This window comes from Pseudopodoces humilis, chromosome 11, assembly GCF_049639895.1.
Source record: "Pseudopodoces humilis isolate 2021_Gansu_Grassland_sample_001 chromosome 11, ASM4963989v1, whole genome shotgun sequence".
NCBI classification, from domain to species: domain Eukaryota; kingdom Metazoa; phylum Chordata; class Aves; order Passeriformes; family Paridae; genus Pseudopodoces; species Pseudopodoces humilis.
Genome location: NC_142210.1, coordinates 120545 through 139995, shown reverse-complemented (window position 1 = coordinate 139995; position 19451 = coordinate 120545). Strand labels below are relative to the sequence as shown.

The 19451-nt window shown below is 48.1% G+C and overlaps 1 protein-coding gene across 4 annotated transcripts in view; it reads right to left on the bottom strand.

The window, feature by feature from the left end:
- The window catches only part of HDLBP (high density lipoprotein binding protein), a 38882-nt gene continuing 19431 nt past the window's right edge, over positions 1 to 19451 (bottom strand). For 3 of the 4 annotated variants that reach the window (XM_005529637.3, XM_014258380.2, XM_014258381.2), the window contains exons 4-28: positions 18924 to 19078; positions 18239 to 18454; positions 16414 to 16620; positions 15742 to 15957; positions 14725 to 14931; positions 14419 to 14526; positions 13783 to 13887; positions 13274 to 13352; positions 12471 to 12610; positions 12093 to 12197; positions 11676 to 11789; positions 11275 to 11361; positions 10975 to 11106; positions 10453 to 10671; positions 9391 to 9612; positions 8951 to 9169; positions 8107 to 8245; positions 7547 to 7701; positions 6846 to 6950; positions 6066 to 6200; positions 5393 to 5536; positions 5036 to 5221; positions 3537 to 3653; positions 2988 to 3116; positions 1 to 2370 (exon numbers count right to left, since the gene is read on the bottom strand). In XM_005529637.3, the coding sequence (XP_005529694.1) occupies positions 2284 to 2370; positions 2988 to 3116; positions 3537 to 3653; positions 5036 to 5221; positions 5393 to 5536; positions 6066 to 6200; positions 6846 to 6950; positions 7547 to 7701; positions 8107 to 8245; positions 8951 to 9169; positions 9391 to 9612; positions 10453 to 10671; positions 10975 to 11106; positions 11275 to 11361; positions 11676 to 11789; positions 12093 to 12197; positions 12471 to 12610; positions 13274 to 13352; positions 13783 to 13887; positions 14419 to 14526; positions 14725 to 14931; positions 15742 to 15957; positions 16414 to 16620; positions 18239 to 18454; positions 18924 to 19078 (3728 nt within the window). In that variant the 3' untranslated portion in view covers positions 1 to 2283. The remainder of the gene's footprint in view (positions 2371 to 2987; positions 3117 to 3536; positions 3654 to 5035; positions 5222 to 5392; positions 5537 to 6065; positions 6201 to 6845; positions 6951 to 7546; positions 7702 to 8106; positions 8246 to 8950; positions 9170 to 9390; positions 9613 to 10452; positions 10672 to 10974; positions 11107 to 11274; positions 11362 to 11675; positions 11790 to 12092; positions 12198 to 12470; positions 12611 to 13273; positions 13353 to 13782; positions 13888 to 14418; positions 14527 to 14724; positions 14932 to 15741; positions 15958 to 16413; positions 16621 to 18238; positions 18455 to 18923; positions 19079 to 19451) is intronic. The other variant, XM_088060778.1, reaches the window with a different exon arrangement.

The window sequence follows — 19451 nt, the reverse complement described above, 5'->3', positions numbered from 1 at the left end:
GCTGTTTCAGGTTTTATTTTAGAATTTATAAAATTCCAGTGTCATCCATACTCAGGAGCCTTTTTACATGTTTGCATATAGTCTCCAAATTCCAAAGTTAAGGCCAAGGGATCATTGCTATGGAAACATACAATATGGAAGACGTCAAAGAGAAGAAATGGACACATGCCACAGTCTGCTGCAGAAGGAGGGTGGTGGGGGGACAGTACTAGGTACAATCACTTTGTGACCTTCTTTAGAGTGGAAGGTTGGGCTGTGGGGCATAAGCCCAAGGCAGTGGATGCCCTGGATGTAACTCAAGCCTTGCTGTGGAACTGGAGAGGGCACGGGGGCATAAAGAGGAGGGGGTGATAGGCTTGGTGATGCAGGGCAGATCTAAACTACAGGGTATTAACCATTTCCTGACAGTCGCAGATGGGAAGGTACCTCCCTAATTCTTTCTCCCGTGCTGGAGGCAAGGCCACCCTGTCTTTCAGGGGCAACCAGGCACCCCACAATGGGCCACGGTCTGTTTCACTCCATTCTCAGACTAAAGGAGAGCACTGTGAGGTTTGGTTTGACTTCTGCATAGCAGTCTCTGCCAAGAAGAGCTGGAGCAGGAAGGAAAAGCATCAGCATGTTCAGCCTGTCCCACGGAGGGAAAGGCAAGGTGGCTGGGCTCAGCCTGCCTGTTGTGCTCTGTCAGTAGCACTAGAGAAGAGAGGCTAGGGACTCCTGCTCGTCCAAGAACTGAAGCAGCTGGGACAGAGGAATGGCTCAGACTACAAGCTCTGTAGGACCGATGCAGGGGCATACAAAAACCCCATGCTACATGCCTCCCTTCACAAAGATGTGATTTTCCTCTCACTTGCTGGAGGAGCTCAGACACAACACCCTTTGAGCAAGCTGTGGCAGGGCCCAGGTGCAAGCAGCCCCAAGTACAGATTGTGGATCACCCTCTACCACATGATGGAGGTCTCAGGAAGGCTCAGCACACTCATCAACCCCCAGTGCTGTTGGAGCAGAAGCTTGGCTCACACAACCTCTGCAGCCCAGGGCTACGGCACAGTTGCACCCGCAGCCCTGGGGCCAAGCCCTGTGCTGGCTCATGCACTCCTACAGATTCACAGCCTGCCTCAGCACCACCATGCTCTGTTTCCCTCTGGAGCAGCTCTCACAGCTGTGCGGAGACAAGGCTCCTCTTGCTTCTGCTATGGCTGCTCAGGTGACAGCTTGAGTAGCTGCTAACCCATGGCCATTGAGAGGCCCCCATCGTATTGATGTTTGAGGTAGAAAGAAGGCAAAAAGGAACGGTGTGACTGCTGCTCGTGCCGAGCTGCTGCAGCACTCACAGCGGACTACAGCTTCTCCAGGCTCTGCATCCCACCAGCTGCTCCTGATCCAGTCACTGCAGCAACCTTGGCCGAGCCAAACCTGTCCCATCCAGCCACACTGCCATGTGCTGGCTCTCCTGCCTGCTCACACTGCTAGGAAGAGGGAACAAGGAGTGGGGTCTGTCATCAAGCACTGGAAGACTGGTCAAGCGTGCAGGCTGGGGTTGTGCTTGGTGCGGCGCAGGAACACGCGCTCACTGCGCTCACTGGTGTTTTCCTGATCAGGGTAGCCATACGTTGTTCTGGCCCCTTCCATCTCTGTTGTCTCTACAGCCTATTGAAGGTTTTGTTTCTTTAAAAAGCAGATTTCTGACCTTATATTTTAAGCTCTCCCCACAGTCAGCTATCAGCATGAAATGAATTTTTGGCAGTTAAAAGGAAAAAAAAGTTGATTGCACTCTACAAAGGTAAGGTAAGGCCTGGGATAAACACAAAGGAAAGAGGGCAAACGTTTTGGCTTTAGAAAGTCAAGGAAATTTATTTCCTGAGGTCATGAGACAGGAAGTAGATTCCTAGCCACAGTAAAGGAGGTCTCCTAATGAAGGCGAGAATGCCTAGTCAGACATGCTCGAGAGCAGATTGCTCTGCTAGCGCTTGGGAAGCTGCAAATCTTAGCCACTTGAAGTCAATTATGAAGGTTCTAACAAAAACACACACATTTAGTGTTTGAATCTGAGTGGAAGTCTTGTTCCAAAGGAGGAAAGAATATCCATCAAGAGATGAGGGTGGGTCCTAGACACGGTGATTAGCTGAGGGGAGCAGGATGGGGTCTAGCACTCCAGACACCATTAGGAGACCTCTTGGGACAATTGATTTGTGCTCCAGCCGCTGGGTCAGATTTCGGACAGGAAGTATTTGTGGCAGGTTAGTGTCAGGTCAGCAGGCTGGAGGAGTTTCTGCTTCCAGGTCATTATCGTTTGGGTCCCCAGGGAAGAGTCTTGGGGGCCACTTGAGCCCCAAAGCTGGGGAAGTCTTCGGAACTGCTCATATCAGGGGCCTAGAGCAAACAAAAAGGGAACAAGTTAAGCTCCTGCCCTGCTGCGAACTTACACCAAGAGGCCCTGAGCTAAGCAGCATCGTTGATATCCCAGGAGAGACAATTGGGAAGATAAAGAGGATCACTGTGGCCCCAGAACAGCTAGAGGTTAACAGTGAGGAGGGTGAAGATAAGGTGCAAAGGGCTCCAAAGCTCAGTAACTGAGACACTGGAGCAGGGTCAGGCCAGCCCTGCAGCAGCACTGGGGCAGCTGAGGATGAGCTACCACATGTCCCAACTCAGAGCTGCAAACACTGAGCCAGTGACTGAGCTGCAGCAAGAGTCTCAAGTCCCAGGCTCTATCCCTACACCTAAAAATAACACAACCTGGCAGGACACTTTCTGGTAAAGATCCCCCATTCCCTAACAGCTCCACAGTGGTGTAATCAGAGTGGACAAGACACTGGGAAAGTGCTTTGAAAGCTGGACAGGAGAGCCCAGGCCTATGCTCAGGCCACAAAGAGCAGCAAAAAGCTGCTTTGTCTGTCACCAAGGAGAGAGGGTGCTCTGTGTCCCCAGCACAGACAGAAGCGTCCCCATACCCTGTACCCCCAGCCTGCAGCACAAGCAGCACTCACCTTCTCGTTGTTGACGGTGGCCCAGGGGGCATCTCTCACCACAAAGCCCTTGGATGGGGCCTTGGACTCTTCATGTGAGGAGGGCTTCATGTACACCTGCATTGCCTCGTTGTCCACCACATCTGCAAGCTGCAGTAACACAACCAGTGAGAGGGGATCTGGATAGCTCCTCAAACTGGAATAAAATGCCTACCCTTCCATCTCACCACATTGAAACCTGTTCAAGCTCAGCAGCCTGTTCTACAATGACCAAAAATGGTGTGTCTGCACTAGTCTGAGGGATACAACTTTTAATTGGTGTAAGCTCCTACAAGGCAAGAGCACGCACATCCTGGGGTGTCCCAGCATTCTCATTCACTGTCCTCTCCTGGACACAGGGGGCAGTCCAGCTGGTTTGAGGGACAGCTGCAGTGGAGGCTGACAGCCACCTGCACAGGGCTCAGTTTCTCTAATGCAGTGGAAGAAGAGACCACATGGACATAGTTCAGACATCCTCTGTAGCAGGGGAAGCTCTTGCTAAGCCCCATCACAGATTTGCTGAACACTTACATACTCCTCCTCCAAGTTCAGGATGTGATCAATAGCTTCTTCCACATTCTCAGGGAGTCCTGTCACAGTCACACAGTTGGGGTCAGGAGCTCCACTCTGGGGAAAGCGAATATCCACCTGTAACACAAGGAACAGCACAAGACTTAGACCTGCACATCTGAAATGTCAGAGACTCCTCATGACCCATGTCACTGGAATCACAGATCACTGATGCCCTAATTACTGTCTGTTCACAGACACAAGCCTGTTTCAGACCTTCACAGCTCAGACACTGAGGGGTAAGCAAGTATATAGCTGGCCCCAAAGCTTGCCCAGTTTCCTGCAGGGGAGAGCAGAGCACTCTAGTAAGGACCTAATTTCCAGCAGCCCCTGCTGCTCTCACTCCCAGAGGCTCACTGTTTTCTGGGCACCTCTGCAGCAGCAGCAGGAGAGTGGCTGCATTTCCAGACAGTGTCCTCACACTGCTGCAAGCATTTTTACCACTGAGCCATCACTACAAAGCACAATGAGCTTTCTGTGTTTGCCACAAAATAATCCTGGCTGACAATCACTTTACAGAGCTGGCCTAGTGCATCCCATGCACAAGCACTGTGCTCTCTCACACCCTGCCTTTCAGATGGATGCCAGAAATCTAAACAGGACAGGACCAAACCCAAAGGCTGCTCATTTGGGAACCAGTTTGTTTCAGTAATTGAGCCCAGCCAAAATGCAAGTCTCCAAAATCCCATCCCTCAGTATTCACATTCACTGCGGCCCTTGCAGTGAAGCCTGCTGCTGATGCAATACATTATCAGAGCAGAGGTCCCTGACCTTCCTGGAGCCAGCTGACATTGCCACATCCGCAGCCCTGAGAATACACCATGATTCCTAAAGTCAAGGGGATCCACAGTGGCCTAGAGAAAAGCCAGAGGAATTCCCTGAGTTAAGCTCAAATAGCTGGGGGGGTCTGGGGACAGCCTCCTCACAGAGCCTCCCAGCAAGAGGCCTGGCTGCCCACTTCCAGTAATCAGAGTAGCTCTGCCTCTCTCAAGATCAACTGGGACCCTGTCCACAAGAAACCCAAGAAAAGGGCTCTAGAGAGGGACAGAATCCAGTGCTAATCCAGAGCACCAAGGAAGCATTCTCAGGTTCCAGTTCTGTCTGGGTTCCAGCAAAACAGGAAAAGCGCTTGGCCCGGCTCCCAGAGAAAAATGACTCAGAGCTGAGGTGTGAGGATGCTTTAGCTGGTGTCTGCCTACAGTGTCCAGACAGCCTGGCTGCCCTGGGCATACCAGGGTGCCCTGGGCCAGGGATGCAGCTCATATGCTGGGGGAGCTGAAGGTGAGCAGGGCAGCACTGGCATTGTTTCATGTCTGTTCTAACTGAAGATGCTGAAAAGGCACAAGACACAAGAACCACAAGATGTGAGCCTCATTCATCACCAAGCTCTTTACACAGGAGAACGTGGCTGCCCAGGCCCAGCCTGGCACTGACCTGTGTGGCACTGCCCCGCTGCTCACCTTGAACTCATCCATGATTTTGCGGATAGCTTTTCCACGTGCACCAATGATGCGTGCATGAACACGATGGTCCAGAGTCACATCCTCGGAAACCATCTGCTCCAGCTCACCCACGATCTTCATGATGGCATCCCGGGCAGCCTCAGCATTCTTCTCATAGCCAGTAATGGTGATCTGGTCTTGGGCCTGGGGACAGAAATGTGTGAGACCAAGCTCATAAGCAGCTGAGCAAGCTTTCTCCCTGCTAACCCCCTTTACCATCCACCTTATCCAAAAGCAGTGGAGAGAGTATAGAACTCTTGAGAAGATGCTCAGAGACAATCACTAGCCATCCTTGCACTCTGTCCGATCTCTCACCTGGCTTTCATCATCTTTGTCAGGGAACTGGATGTTGACCTCATGCTCTGTGCGTATCTGGGTGATCACTGCTCCCTTCCTCCCAATGATTTTAGGGTGGTACTTGGGATCTACAGTGACTGTCAGTTTGAAGCTTCGCAGGGCCTGGAAGAGAAGCAGAGTGAGAACAGTGAACACACTGTGGCTGTTCCAGGGATGTCCACTTAAGTCACAGCATTTCCTTCTGGCATCTGAAATCCATGGAACAGATTTTGCTGGGCCATGCCTGATCACCCAAGCCATCCATCCACTGGAGCCTTGTGCTTTTGCCAAGTTCAGAAGGAAATTGCTAACAGCAAACAACCACCCAACTCATCCCTAACCTATTATTCAGGGCTGTGATAAGGATTCAGTGAGGATAGGCAGAGAGAGACTGGCAGCACAGTGAGGTTCCCACCTGCCAGTGTCTCAAAAGTACAAGAAGGTGTGAGAAAGACCTGGTCAGTCCAAAGCTACGTTCCCAAACTCTGTCTGTTCATGGTAAATGAGCTGCATTTGAGTAACCCATTTATGACCATTGCACACCCACAGAGCAGCTAAGGGTGCCTCTAAAAGATGAGGTGTTCCAGGAGTCTTCACCCAGAGGCTGAGGCCATGTTTGGCTGGAAGGAAGGAGGAGAGGCACAGGCCTTACCCGATCCTCTTGTTCAGCTTGCAGCTCCTTCACTCTTTCCAGGAGCCCAACCTTGGCACGGTCCAGGTTGGTAGCCAGCCCAGTGATAGTGATGATATCTGACTGCAGCTCAGGAGCAGGCACCTGGATGTTCACCTGAATAACAAGTAGTGATTATCATTTTGTATCACTGCTCATTCTGTATCGCTTGTGATTCCTCTGACTGCAAGCTAGCATCTCACTGGTCTCACCTGACACCAAGACCAGCTCCCACCCCGGCAGCCTAAAAACCACAGAATGGCTGAGGTTATAAAGGACCTCTGGAGGTCACCAAGCTGGCCATCTGGAGTCAGTTGCCTGGGACCATTTCTAGATGGTTTTTCAATAGAACTCTTTTTCTCCAGCCGCTCTACTGCCCTAGAGAGGCCAGGAAACAAATATATTTTCAACAACACTGACTGCAGCCAACCTGCATCAGCCCCAGAGGCTCTGGAGAATTCTCCTGAATGGGTAGGCACAGCAGAGCTGTTTCCCAGGGCCAAGGAGGAAAACAACTCTCATACTGATGAGGAATTCCTTGCAGATATCAAACAAGTCATGCAACACTCACAACATCAACACTGATTGCACAAACCTACCAAGCCCTGGATCTAGGGTCCAAAACACAAAGGGATCATTTTCCTATTATGGAGCCTTGTATTGCACAGCAGACCTGAGCATGTTGTAACTGTCCAAACCTCCAACATGGTCACTTACAAATTCTCCAGGACAGAGGAGATGGAAGGAAGAGTAACAACTTACTTCAAACTCATCCATCATTTTGCGGATCCCACTTCCTTTCTGGCCTATGATGTAACGGTGAAGATCAAAGGGAACTTCCACCTCAATGGTGACAGGAACCAAAGCCTGCGGGGGATGGAGCATGGTTTACCAGTGGAAAAACTTCTCCTGTCTTCCAGCTTGCCATATAGTTGCCCAAAAGAACATGTTGCTGAACAGAGGTACATTCCCTTGTAGTCAGGATACAAATTTCACAGGAAGAGAGGACAGCTGGGAACACCAAAATGACCTGACGCATGTTTTCGAAACAAGCCATCTGAAACCCCACCTGTGGGACAGGTTGTTTTCACATCCTTGGCTTTAGTCTAGCAGAGACTTGCAAAACAGCACTACAGAAGCACAGCAAGGTCTGCTGAACCTGGAATGACTCAGCCTCAACCAGACTCCTCCTCTTCCCAGCTGTGCTCCGTAAAACAATCATGTCATACACTTACAGCTATTGGGGCTGCTTACAAGCACTAGTAATTGCAAAGTCAGGCACTATGATTCAAGCTTCCAGGCTAAGATACAAAGCAGAGTGGCTTCCCTTGAGCAGTGCAGACCGCCTCTGTAACCAGCATCACTGACCTCTTGCATTGCAGCTGGACTGAGCAGCTTTTACTACCACCACCAAAAATTACATCCAAGCATCACCACCTTAACAGGCTGAGAAAGCCACACACCTGGAGTGCTTCCTTTGCTGCCTCACACTTCTCCCTGCGGCCAGAGATGATGATGATATCACACTTCTTTGGAGAGCTGGGATCTGTGTCCTTCCCTTCCTTGCCTTCCCCACTTTCCTCACCATTCTCCTGCACAGCTGGCTCCACAACAGGGGCTGAAAACATGGAAAGTCTTGTGTTCAATGCACTGAGCCCCCTCCTTGCTTATCATCTCCGTCCTCCAGATCCTAAGGCTCAGCCACCAGTGAGAGCTCAGAGAGACCTCACTATGTCCATAGAGCCTTTTAAGTCAGGGTAAGTCCTTGTTCTCCCATTGTACTCTACAATGACAACATGTTCACAACACCCAGTTCACACTGCAGTTTGACCTTCTGAAACCATCCCCTTCCCAAGAGGACAAGGTTGATGCTAAGCCCAGATTCAAGGACACTGCAGGAACACCAGGGATCAGTTCTCTCCATAAATTTTAAGTAGAACATGCCCACTGGTACAGAGTGTAGGCTACACTACACTTATTTAATAATCTCAACTACCATCCAAACATACATCCACAGGTATACCTGGGGTTTCCTCCCTGTCAGGGAATTTGATCTGAACACCATAGTCCCGGGTGATCTGTTGGATTCGGGATCCTTTGGGGCCCATAATGGAGCGGTGGAACTTTTGTGGAATGGTGCATTCGATTGTCACTTGAGCTTCCTGTGGGAAAGCAGAGTTGCTCTATTGTGATACAGCCTCTTTCACACCAGAAAACAGGATATTTGTGCATGGTGAAATCCAAAATGGACACTGAGAGGAGTCAGAAAAGATAACAATGGCTGACAGGGGAAGAACTGAAAATTTCGTAGAATCATTCCTCTCTGAGAAGAGCAGAGGATTTAAAGAAGGTTTCCTTCAACTCAGGACATTAAAGGTTGCCAAGAGCAAAGCTCAAACTCTTTAATACCCTGAAGAGGAGGAAGCATTAGAAGAAATGAAAAAAAATAAAGATAGAAGGGAATAAAGTGTCAAGGTTTGACACTTGACTGCTTCCAAAAGCCAGTATTCACAGTGCAGGAAACCCCTGAAAGCAATCACTGCCAAAGGCCAGACACAGAACGCACAGGAAGGCTCCAATCTTTTAATGTCTAGATGTATATCAAGGAGTGGTCTCCTACTTCCACCCCTAAAAACCAAGAAGACTGTCAGAGGAGGAAATTCATTCCTACAGCATTGCCATTTTGGAGCCAGCTGCTACCCCCAGACCAGGATCTAAAGTCTGCAGACCCTGTATGTTGACAGCAAAGGTTCAAATCCAAGAACTACCATGGGACTTGTTCACATAAAGCTTGGTCATACAGCAAGTTCAAGTACGACACTGCTGAAGGAACAGAGTGCAGAAGAAACAGTTTTTCTGCAACATACCAGGTCCTCGATGATCTCCTGGATGCGTTTCTTGGCTGCCTCCACACAATCCTTGGCTCCCTTGAGGGTGACTTTATCACTCTGGGTACCAGAGCGCGGGAAGCTGACCATCACACCACCATATTCATCTGCAATCTCACGGAGAACTTGTCCTCGACGGATGACAAAGTGGCGGTGGTGCTTGGGGTCAACCACCATGGAGTCTTCAACCACGTTATCCTGCCAACATACAATGACCAGTCAACCCCATCTGTCCTGGTGACAGGCACGAGTTGGCTGCACTCAAGAGCAATCAGCTTACAACCTCACTCCAAGGTAAGAAAGGAACTTCCTGAGCTCCCACGAAGGGCAGCAAATGGTTTTAGGACAAGCAGCTCCTTCATGGTGACTCGTTAACACCTTGCCACAGCGAGAGGCAAGAAAGTAGAAAAAGTTCATACCAAGTTCTTGATGAGGGCCTCCAGCTCTTTCTGTGCCTCTTTGACAGCCTCCTCTGTTCCCATGATAGTGATCAGTTCCTGATCTTTGTCCTCAGAGGTGGGGAAGATGATGCGGGCCCCTGTGTTGTCTCGCACCTTACGGATGTTGCCACCACCCTTACCAATAAGGAATTTGTGGTACTCTGGCTTTGCACGGAGGTCCACAGTATAACTCTTTGTTTGCTAAAAGGAGCCAGAGACCCATGGAACATGTCAATATATAGAAAATATCCATCAGCACCAACAGTCAGCATGTAGATATGTTACCTGCATCCACATGCAGAGGGCTGCAAAAGCAAGGTAGATGCAGTGCACCATTGAAAGTAAAAAAGGTATACAATGACTTAAATTAAAGACACTACCCCAAAGATGTTCTCAGGGCCAAAAAACTAACTGTACACTCAGCACGACCAGTGAGAATATAAGTAGAGCCTTCCCTAGGAGAAGGGTCTGACCCACACAAAAAGCAACACAATCATTTGCTAACTGACTACTGCAAGCCAGGCTCACAGAGGGAATCAACCAATTCCCAGGGAGAACTTGTTCACAAGCTGACCCCAGAAAGCTTGCTATTAAAATGACCAGTCAGCCACAACTCAGAGCAAGGTCTTGTAACCAAAAGTTCTCACATCTGAATACATGCAGTGAAATGGAAGAACTGGAGTTGAAATGCAGAGATCATGAAAAAAGTGAAGGCCAGAGTAAACTGTTTCAGAGAAGTGCAGCTAGCTACCCAAGAACATTCAAACCACAGAAACAGGGAGCCTTAACTCTGACTGTATCATCAGTCTGGCCAGAGATGCTTTACAGACAGTTCTTCTATTTATGAGAGAAGAGCTCATTGTCACAAGGATGAAGTACAGCTTTCTTTTAATCATCCAAACTGTACTCAGATCCCTCAAAAGAGGATTTGTTCAATCGATGCCAAAGGCTTTCATGCAGAAAAGAGGGAACCACTTCAACCTCCAAAAAGAAACAGCTGGTCAAACCAACCTGTTCCTTCCCCTGTAAGGCAAGGCTCACCTTCTCCTCTGCCAGATGTAGCAGCTGTTTCTTGGCTTTCTCCACATCCTGGGCTGGGCCCCTGATGGTCACAGTGTCACTGCCAGAGCCCTCTGTAGGGAAGTGGATGTGGACTCCACCACATTCCTCCATGATGGAGCGGATGAAGCGGCCTTTGGCGCCAATGAGGGAATTGTGGAGTTTGGAAGGAATAGAGACTTCCACCTCTGTGATGTTGGCCTAAGCAAGGACAGTACTGGGTGTCAGTCAAGCTGTAGCAACATGTTTGCACAGACTCTGCTTGCCCTCTAACTCCCCTATTGCCAGGAGCTCTGCAGAGCGAGTGTGAGAAATGCCTGACCAGAGGGAATTGGGACTGGCCACTCCTAACACGTGGGCTGACAAGAGTCAACAGTCTGACATCCATATTTGTCTCCCCACTTCTGCACCCCACTGCAAGCACTTCTATATTTTTATCTCCTGTAACTCCTATATTTATGTTTTCAAGTCCCTAATCTGCCACAGGCCAGTTGTTTCACTTACCAGCTCCTTTTGAATAGCCAAAATTCTGTGGCGAGCAGCCTCACAGTTTGCTCTTTTGCCTGTGATAACAATTGTCTCCGAGTTGCTGTTCTCAGCTGGGAGATCTATTTTGGTGTTGCTTTCTTCACGGATCTGAAAAAAAAAAAATCTCAGCAAAATCATTTGAGAGGTGTCCCATGTCAGATAAAAAGGCCTTGGAGGTTTTATTTTACATTGCCAATGAGCAGGGGAGACCAGTGAATGAGATTTTGCTGCAGGAAGTCACCACAACAAGCAGTGAAGACAGGAAAGATATCTCACCTTCTTAATGTTGGCACCTCCTTTCCCTATGATGTTCTTGTGGAATTGTTTGAAGATGGGAACAGAAATAGAAAAGCTGTTTTCAACCTAAGAGAGAGAGGAAGGGAGAATTGAAGGTTACACCATTCTGGCAAGTGAGGCCCCATCCCAGGAACTTGATAAACAAGCTTCTGATAACAGGCTTAGACCCGAGGAATTCTCCATATGGGACACTTCCAAGATTAAGCAAAGACATGTACCCTCTCCTATAGCCCTTAAATAACAGGTATTACTTGCCCAATACACATAGAATCACGTCCACAGTTCCCTCATCTTGAGGTGTGTCAGCCCTACACAAGCTCTGCTCTACTCCAGGGTTATCCAAGCATGGAAGAGAGAACAGCAGATGAAGTCTGCCTTACCAGGTCTGCCACCATCTTTTGCATGTACTTGGTGCACTTCTCCACCTCATTTTTGGGACCTCTGAGTTGGACAATGTCACTCTTGTGTGCAGGGTCTGGGAAGTTGATGATAACCTGCAGGAAATCGGTCACTTATGGTCAGCTCAAACAAATACAAGAATTGTCATGTCAGGTATATGCAAAGGCTGGGGGGATCCTGCACATATCCTTTCCCATGTGGAAGCAGGTAACCACGTGAGCAGTCTCCGGCCAGAAGAACCACCTTCTCACATGTATTAGATTTATGAGCAGACACATTATCAGTTACATATTTCTCATAGTCACAGAGACACTACATTCATGACTTTACTGACCCTGTGTCTATTACTGATGTAGGAAATATGCCCTCTGAATCCCGTATCTCCTAGAAAGCCTTACCTCTGGGAATTTCTCCCGGATTTCCCGGATCCGCTCTCCCTTCTGCCCAATGATGGTCCGGTGGAATTTCTGCTCAATGATTAGGTCCTTGGTGCGTTCATTTTCCTGTAGAAAACAGACTTTGCATGGAGTGTTCAGCAGGAGAGTCACATAATTGTAATTACCAGCTTGCTGCCCGACAGCTTGTCATCAATGTTTTCCTCCAGACATAATTCACTCTAGGCTGACAGAGAAGGGGATCCAAGGGAATAGAGGAACTCGCACTTGTTAGGAGATCCAAGTGCTCAGTGGGCAAGGGGCATGCACCTCTGCCAGGAGGTTACTAGGGAACACAAGAGCTCAAACCCTGTGGCCTCACAGGCATCACATCCCACTAACCATACGGGAAGCAAGTTCCAGCAGCTCTTTCTTGGCCTGTTGGACCCCCTGTGGGTCTCCTTCAATTCTGATCAGGTTGCTCTTCTCATTGTCCGGGGGAATGCGCACAGACACCTTGTAGAGATCCTTAATCCTGTTAACTGCAAGGCAAGGGCTGTGGTGACACACTCTGCTAGGGCAAGATTTGGAAGCAAAGACACCTTGACTAGAGGCTGTTTGAGAACAGGCTCTGAGGAAAGGCCAGAGGGGTGGAGCTGAATCAGGGGAAAGTGCCTCTTCAATCCGGGGTTCGAGCAAGAGTAGATCCATGCTACACAGGAATCTGTACAATTAAATACTACAGCATCTGGAGGCACTAGTTCACTTGCCAGAGCGAGGCATCTGTTTCTTCCGCAGACAGCACTATATTTAGTTTAGAAGATACTCACTCATGTCTAATCCCAAATTCTCTTCTGCAGGGAAACTCACCATGCAGATTTCTACCCCTCCCCCCCACCCCAACTGAGTTCTAAAACAAAATTTACATAGACCAATCTGAAAAAAAGGAAAAATGACAACTCTCCAACCTCCCCAAAACACAAAAACTCCGCCAGGACACAACAAAGTAATCTGTTCAACTTTCCAAGACATTAAAGCCATCCCAAGGCCTCACTGCCCATTTATCTTCTTGTGCCAACTTCACTCTAGAAGGGCAGAGGCAGTGTAATGGAGGCAGCACCCTGGCTGAGCTGCAGAGCCACAATATCATTGACTAATCACAGAGAATCTGAGCACAGGAAGGATGAGAAAGGAACCCCACTTACTGTTAGCTCCATTCTTGCCAATGAGGTGTCGGTGGAATTTGTGGTCAACATTGATTTCTGCATAATCCATCCGGTTGATCTACAAAGAATTGTACAGAGCTAGGCAGGGAAGGCCCCCTCTGCTGCTGCCTGTGCCCACTGCCAGTGCAGGCACTGACTCCAGCTGACAGCTACAAGCAGCCTTGCTAGTGAGCAGAGCAGAACACTCTTCTGCTTTGAGCTGAGAGCACCATGCTTGTGAAACTTTTAAAGGGACTTAAATGCCTCTCCAGCTGTGACTGAAAGAGAATCTTTCCTTCTCTGCATCAAAAGACTAAAGATACACTCATGATTTTTTAAGGAAAGCTTCATAACCAAGATTTTTGTTTATCTGTCACACAACTTGTCTTCTGCAAGTTCTGTTAAGCCTCTGAAGATACCCACAGACATGAGCTACACTACATCTCTGTTCGTGGCCCCACCTTTCCCCATTTTCTTCTTATACACCATAACTAGTACCACCAACTTACCAGATCCTTGACCATGACTTCAATCTGTTCCTGAGCCACATTCACATCTTCTGTAGGTCCTTCCAAAGTGATTTTGTCTTCTCCTTCAGTGAATTCGATGTGAACCTTGAGACACAAGGCAAGGAAACCACTAAGAATTTTCCAAGACACAAACCAGGTAAATGCTGTCAGTCAGGCCTACACCATCAATCCCTACCACATAGGGTACATGTGATTTTAGAAGTAGGCAACCTACAATTTTGACCATATCAGTGTCATCTGGAGCATAAGGTTTCGGTGCTATCCTGGAGTCTGCAAGGGCTTTGGAGAAGTTCCTCACCTAGCCTTTCTCCAGATACCATCTAACTCACGAGAGAGAAGCCTCATTGAGGTCAGCATTTACAGGTTTTCTTCTACATCAATTCACCAAATACTAACACATACAGCTTCCCTTGAAGGACTCAATGCTTGAAAGTAATATAGGATGGGAAGTGTTTGAGGCAGCAGAATTTGGGAGTTCCCCTGAATATTTTAAGATATGTGTAATTTCCTCCCTGGTTTTATCCATAGTAGAATACATTTCTCTCTCCACAAAGAGTGAGCTGGATTAAACCACATTCTACTTCAACTGGTGCTAAGCTAATACTTCATCCATACCTTTGGCATCTGCTGAGTTATTTTGGCCAGGTTTTGTCCTTTCTTTCCAATGATGAAACGATGAAGCCAAGAGGGGGCTGAGACCGAGGAGACGGTAAAACTGTTGGCCTGAGAGACAGAGAAGCTGTTTGATGGACAGACCAGAAGAGGCCTTCTCAAAAATTCACTTCCAATTCCCATGCTGCACCCTCCTTATTGAGTTCTAAGCTGCATCCTCTGACAGCAACCACTTCCCTCCACCTATCAGTGCCCAGGGATGTATCTTTGTGGGGCTTTCAAAGGAGTCCTGGCCAATCCTGCCAATACCTTTGCATAGACTTCAGTCAATGCTTGCCCAAGCTTTTCAGGCTCGCCTCGCAGTATCACCGTCTCCGAGCTACTGTCAGTGGGTGGGATCTCAACAGAGACTCCAGTTTTCTCCAAGATCTCCTGCAGGGAATTACCCTTGGGGCCGATGACATACTTGTGCTGGGACTTCTTCACCTCCACAGCGATGGTAGTAGTCTTCTTTTTCTGTAGAAGCAGAGGCATTGAAGCATCAATCACAAGGGAGCAGGGAAGGACAAAAGTGAAAGGAAGAGACACAAGATGCAGTGAAGCTCAGCACCCAGGAAAGATCAAAGCAAAGGTGAGCACAGTTCTTCAGTACCCCAGCATCTGCATCTTTGCGACCTGCCTACAGAAAATCCTATTCTCAAACATTTACAGTTTATCTGTAAAATTCTGATTAAGATCCCTGGGACACTACATGGAAGAGACCACATACACACCCTTGCCCTTGCACAATGCCCAGCTGTCCCCAGGCAGTGCTGTAATGCAACACCATGCTATAAGCTGATTATCTGTGTTGAAATTCAGACTGGTATAAATACAGATGTAACCATGAGGAAAAACAGACCAACAACCCACAACAAGGATATTCCCAGTGACACTAGCAATGGAAAATAAACTGAAGTGAAATTTACTTTTCAGCAACTTCTACTCATGTAACAATTTTGATACTGTTAGTTGGCCACACTGTAGCTTTCACACTTCCCTCCTTCCTTTGCAGCACCTGTGAAAACATGCACCCAGAGAGTTCTTTGCGGTCTGCTAATTACCATTACAAAAAACAGGAGATCTGTCACCTTCACGGCAAAATCACCCCAAGTCCCACTCTGCTGAGCAAGGAAATGGTAAGACCCAGGTCCACATACTGCAAGGGCCACTGAACAAGAGCTGACACAAGGAGCATGCAACTGAAGGATGCACAAAAGTAGAAGAAGGGAAGAGGGGCTGTGAGCAGGTGGGGGGAAGATAGGAAGCTCTAGGGACCATCCATACCTTCTCCTCATAGATCTTCTTAACACGAGCCACAGCCTGGGCCAGCTGCTCCTTTTCCCCTGTGAAGACTATCTCTGTCTTGTTAACGCTGGGCGGAGGAATGTTGATGCGTGTCCCTGTCTCCTGCATGAGCTCACTCACCAGCTTGTTGTAAGGGCCAGCAATGAAGGGATGGTACACTTTCTCCACATCCAGCCGCTCCACGGCACGCTTATCCTAGAAGAATCCAAAACAGTCCTCAGTGGAAACTGCTGTTGATACTACCATCTCTGCCACATACAACTGAATTCCTAGTGCTGTCTTACTTGACACTCTAGCCCAAGCACCCTTTCCAGTTTGCAGGTTCCATCCTTTTCCATCTACAAATACTGCTGTTCCCAATTTATGATAGCCTCTAATCTCTTGTCTTATCTCAGCTGGCATATAATATGGTTCACTTCAAAATATCAGAAATGCTTATCTGACTTTAGAGATATGGACAAAAGCGAGATTCAGAAGGTGCAGAACATGGAAGCAGTGCTCAGCCAGCCAGTGGAACAGTATACATCTCTGTTCACATTAACAGCGTTACCACTGGCTGTGGCCACGGTGACTACAAACATCTAAAATACCATGGAGAACCAAAATGGCTGTTCAGATAATGACATGAGAGAGATCCCAATACTGAAGTACCTGCTCAGCAGAGATCAGCAGGATCTCGTGTCGGGCCTTTTCAATCCCTTCTTTAGTGCCAGTGATCTTGATCTGGTTGCTGGGGTCATCTGGGCGGGGGATCTGAATCTTGGTTGCAGTTTTGAGCTCCAGGTCCTGCAGCTTCTCACCATTCTTTCCAATGACAAAACGGTGGTGCTCCTTGGGGATGGCAACTGTCGCTGAAGCCTGCAATACAAAAGCCAAGCATCTATTAGAGCCCTTGCCTGTACAGGGAAAGCTTTATCAGATGCTGCTTAGTGCTACAACTGAGGAGTAAAAACAATGCATTCTAGCACACCACTGATACTACACCAGAGGAGTTGATCTAAGGTGTCTGTATTCCAGGAGTCTAAACCTCACTGTTCCCTAAAAAGCTTTCTGTTTTCCCAGGAGCAGTACTCTGGATAAGCAAAGGCCTTCAGGCACAGATGAGGAGGTAGGTGTCTATGCTCCACTGTCTCACAGTCTCTCAGCACCAGAGAGCAACTGGGATGATGGCTCTGGGGTAGAGTTTATCTGAACTCTGATATCTGCTGCCAAGGCTACAGAGAAGAAGACATAGTCTGACTCCTAGGAAACTGAAATTCAACACCTGAAACTTATTCCAGCAGGCAGAGAGCTCAACTATGCTTACCATTACTGAGTACTAAGGTGTCTTCAAAGCAGCACACGCTGCTTCAGGGACCACTTCTGGATGGCTCCTCTTGAAAAAGAGGGGTCTCCAGAACTTTTCTCAATCTAGCATTAGACGGCTGGTTTGTAACAGGGATTCCTGACTTCTTCCCTTCTCAATGAGTTTTTACTGACCTGAGAGCTTAGGATTGCTGCTATGCTCTTGATCCCAGTGAATATGTAACTACTAACTAACTAGGCACTTACAATTCAAGCTACAATGGAAAAAGAAATAAATCAAATCAAAACCAGATCACTTAGTGTGACCCTTCAACTTCCTGTCCACATACTGATGCCAGCCAAGCCTAGGATAAGTTGCAATACAGACACACCTTTCAGATGTGAGGCCAAGTAGGAGGGATATTTGAGGGCAGTGGGGCATGGATCTGTGGTAGTACAACCTAAGCTATTTTTTCAAATGCACATTATGTAGGGTTTGTCCCCTTTTCTTCCCTGTGGCAGGGTATGACACACAGGCTGAACAGCTCTGAGCAGACATGGTATTAACTATTGCATTTACTACCTTGGACATTACACTTTAAAACATACCACGACACCTGGCTGTGATGGATCTTAATGAGAACTACCACTGTGATAATGAACTCAAGAACCTGAAGGTAAGAAATCAAAATGCAGAGGGCTGAAAGGAGAAGCAACTCAAGGTAGGAGTCTGCAATTACTTACCAACAGGGCTCAAGTTACACAACTCAGAATCCCAATCTGAAGCTTCCAGCATTTGGCAGAACTCCCTCTTCTCTACTTTTCTTTCTCCCATCCCTGTACATTCTTCTCTGAAGGACTTCAGAAAAAGCACCATTCCATTCTCACACACTATGAATTTTGCATGAGGGGCCTGTGCCCTGCCAGCACCAGCACCTCAGCACGAAGTCACAGATTGAAGACTACACCCTTCATGCAACACCATGACCAGTAATTAGCTTTGAACCCTATTTTAAGCCTCATTTCCATTCCAAATTGCCAACTGTATGCTTTGAAAATATATGGCAAAGCTGAATTAGTCATCTAATAACACCTCTCTGGCTTATAAGCACACACACCCAAGGGTCTCAAAAGCATTCAGGAGTCTTGAGGAAGAGCAAAGATCAAGTGAGAAACAGTTAGCTGCCCTCACCTGAGTCTGCAGTCGAGCAACAATTTCCTTCCGAGCCTTCATGACTGCTTCCAGCTTGCCAGAGACCATGATGGAAAGTCCCTGGTCCTTTGCAAGAGACAGCTCCAGGTGAGCTCCTGTCTTCTGCATGATGTCAAGGCAGATCTTGGCCTGCTCGCCTTCTCCGAACTGATTCATGTCCTTGTATTTCCTCTCCTCCAGCGGCACATGAAACACCTGCTCAGCCACAGACACACAGAAGAGCACAGCAAACTGTCAGTGTGCTTTTGTCTGACAGTTCTTCCTGCTCCCGTGGCCACACAGGACGTTAGTGGCAAGCTGACCTCCCAGGTTTGTGCAGCACATCAACCAGCTGTGCCCAGGGAAATGCAGGAACACTGCAGCAGCCAGTCTGTCCCACACTAGGACTCTTCCTAAAGGGGGATTAGCACTCACTACAGGAATTCTGCAATCCTCCCTTCAGGCCTGCTTCAGCTATTTGTGGAACAGGGATGCAGAGCTCCTTCCAGATAGTTTTCCAACATATCCCTCCCCTCCAGAGCAGTCCTAGCTCTCAGCTGCAGTACCAGGGTAAAATAAAACAAAGAGGCTGACACACCAAGGATTTCATAATCCAGGGAATGCCTCACTTCACCTACTTACCCAACTTTGGGAGTGGGGAAAAGACAGTAAGACATCCACCAACCTGAGTGATAACAGAAGCCTTTATTGGTCGAATTTTGCTCCAGGGACCAGTGGGTTCCTGGGCAGTTTCCAAGCATGGTGCTTTCTCAGGGAGTGGAGGGAAGGCTTCCTTGTAGGTTGGAGGATCATTCTCTTCTTCAGAGTTTAAAGCTGTAACTGGAAAGCAATTAGGGAAAATGAGTCAATTTACCTGCAGAAATGCCCCTCTTCACAGGCAGTGCAATTGTAATTAGGCACCTCTAACAAGGGAGAGCAAATGGCTTGTGCCCTGCTGTTAATCCTATTACAACTATGCCTATGAGGCTGCTAAGTCTGGAGCACAACTGACATGCAGTTGATGCCACAAACCACCAGCCTTGCCTGAGCTGGCACAGAGGGTGCAGGGAGTGAACATGCAAGTGAATGGTGGCAGCAAACAGCACCTTATTGCCAACTCTGTCAAGAGGGGTTCAATTAGGGCAAAACAGGCTGAGCAGAAAGACGTGAAAGGACCAGAGCAAGGGTGCAGATCAGAAGGGGATAAGACAAA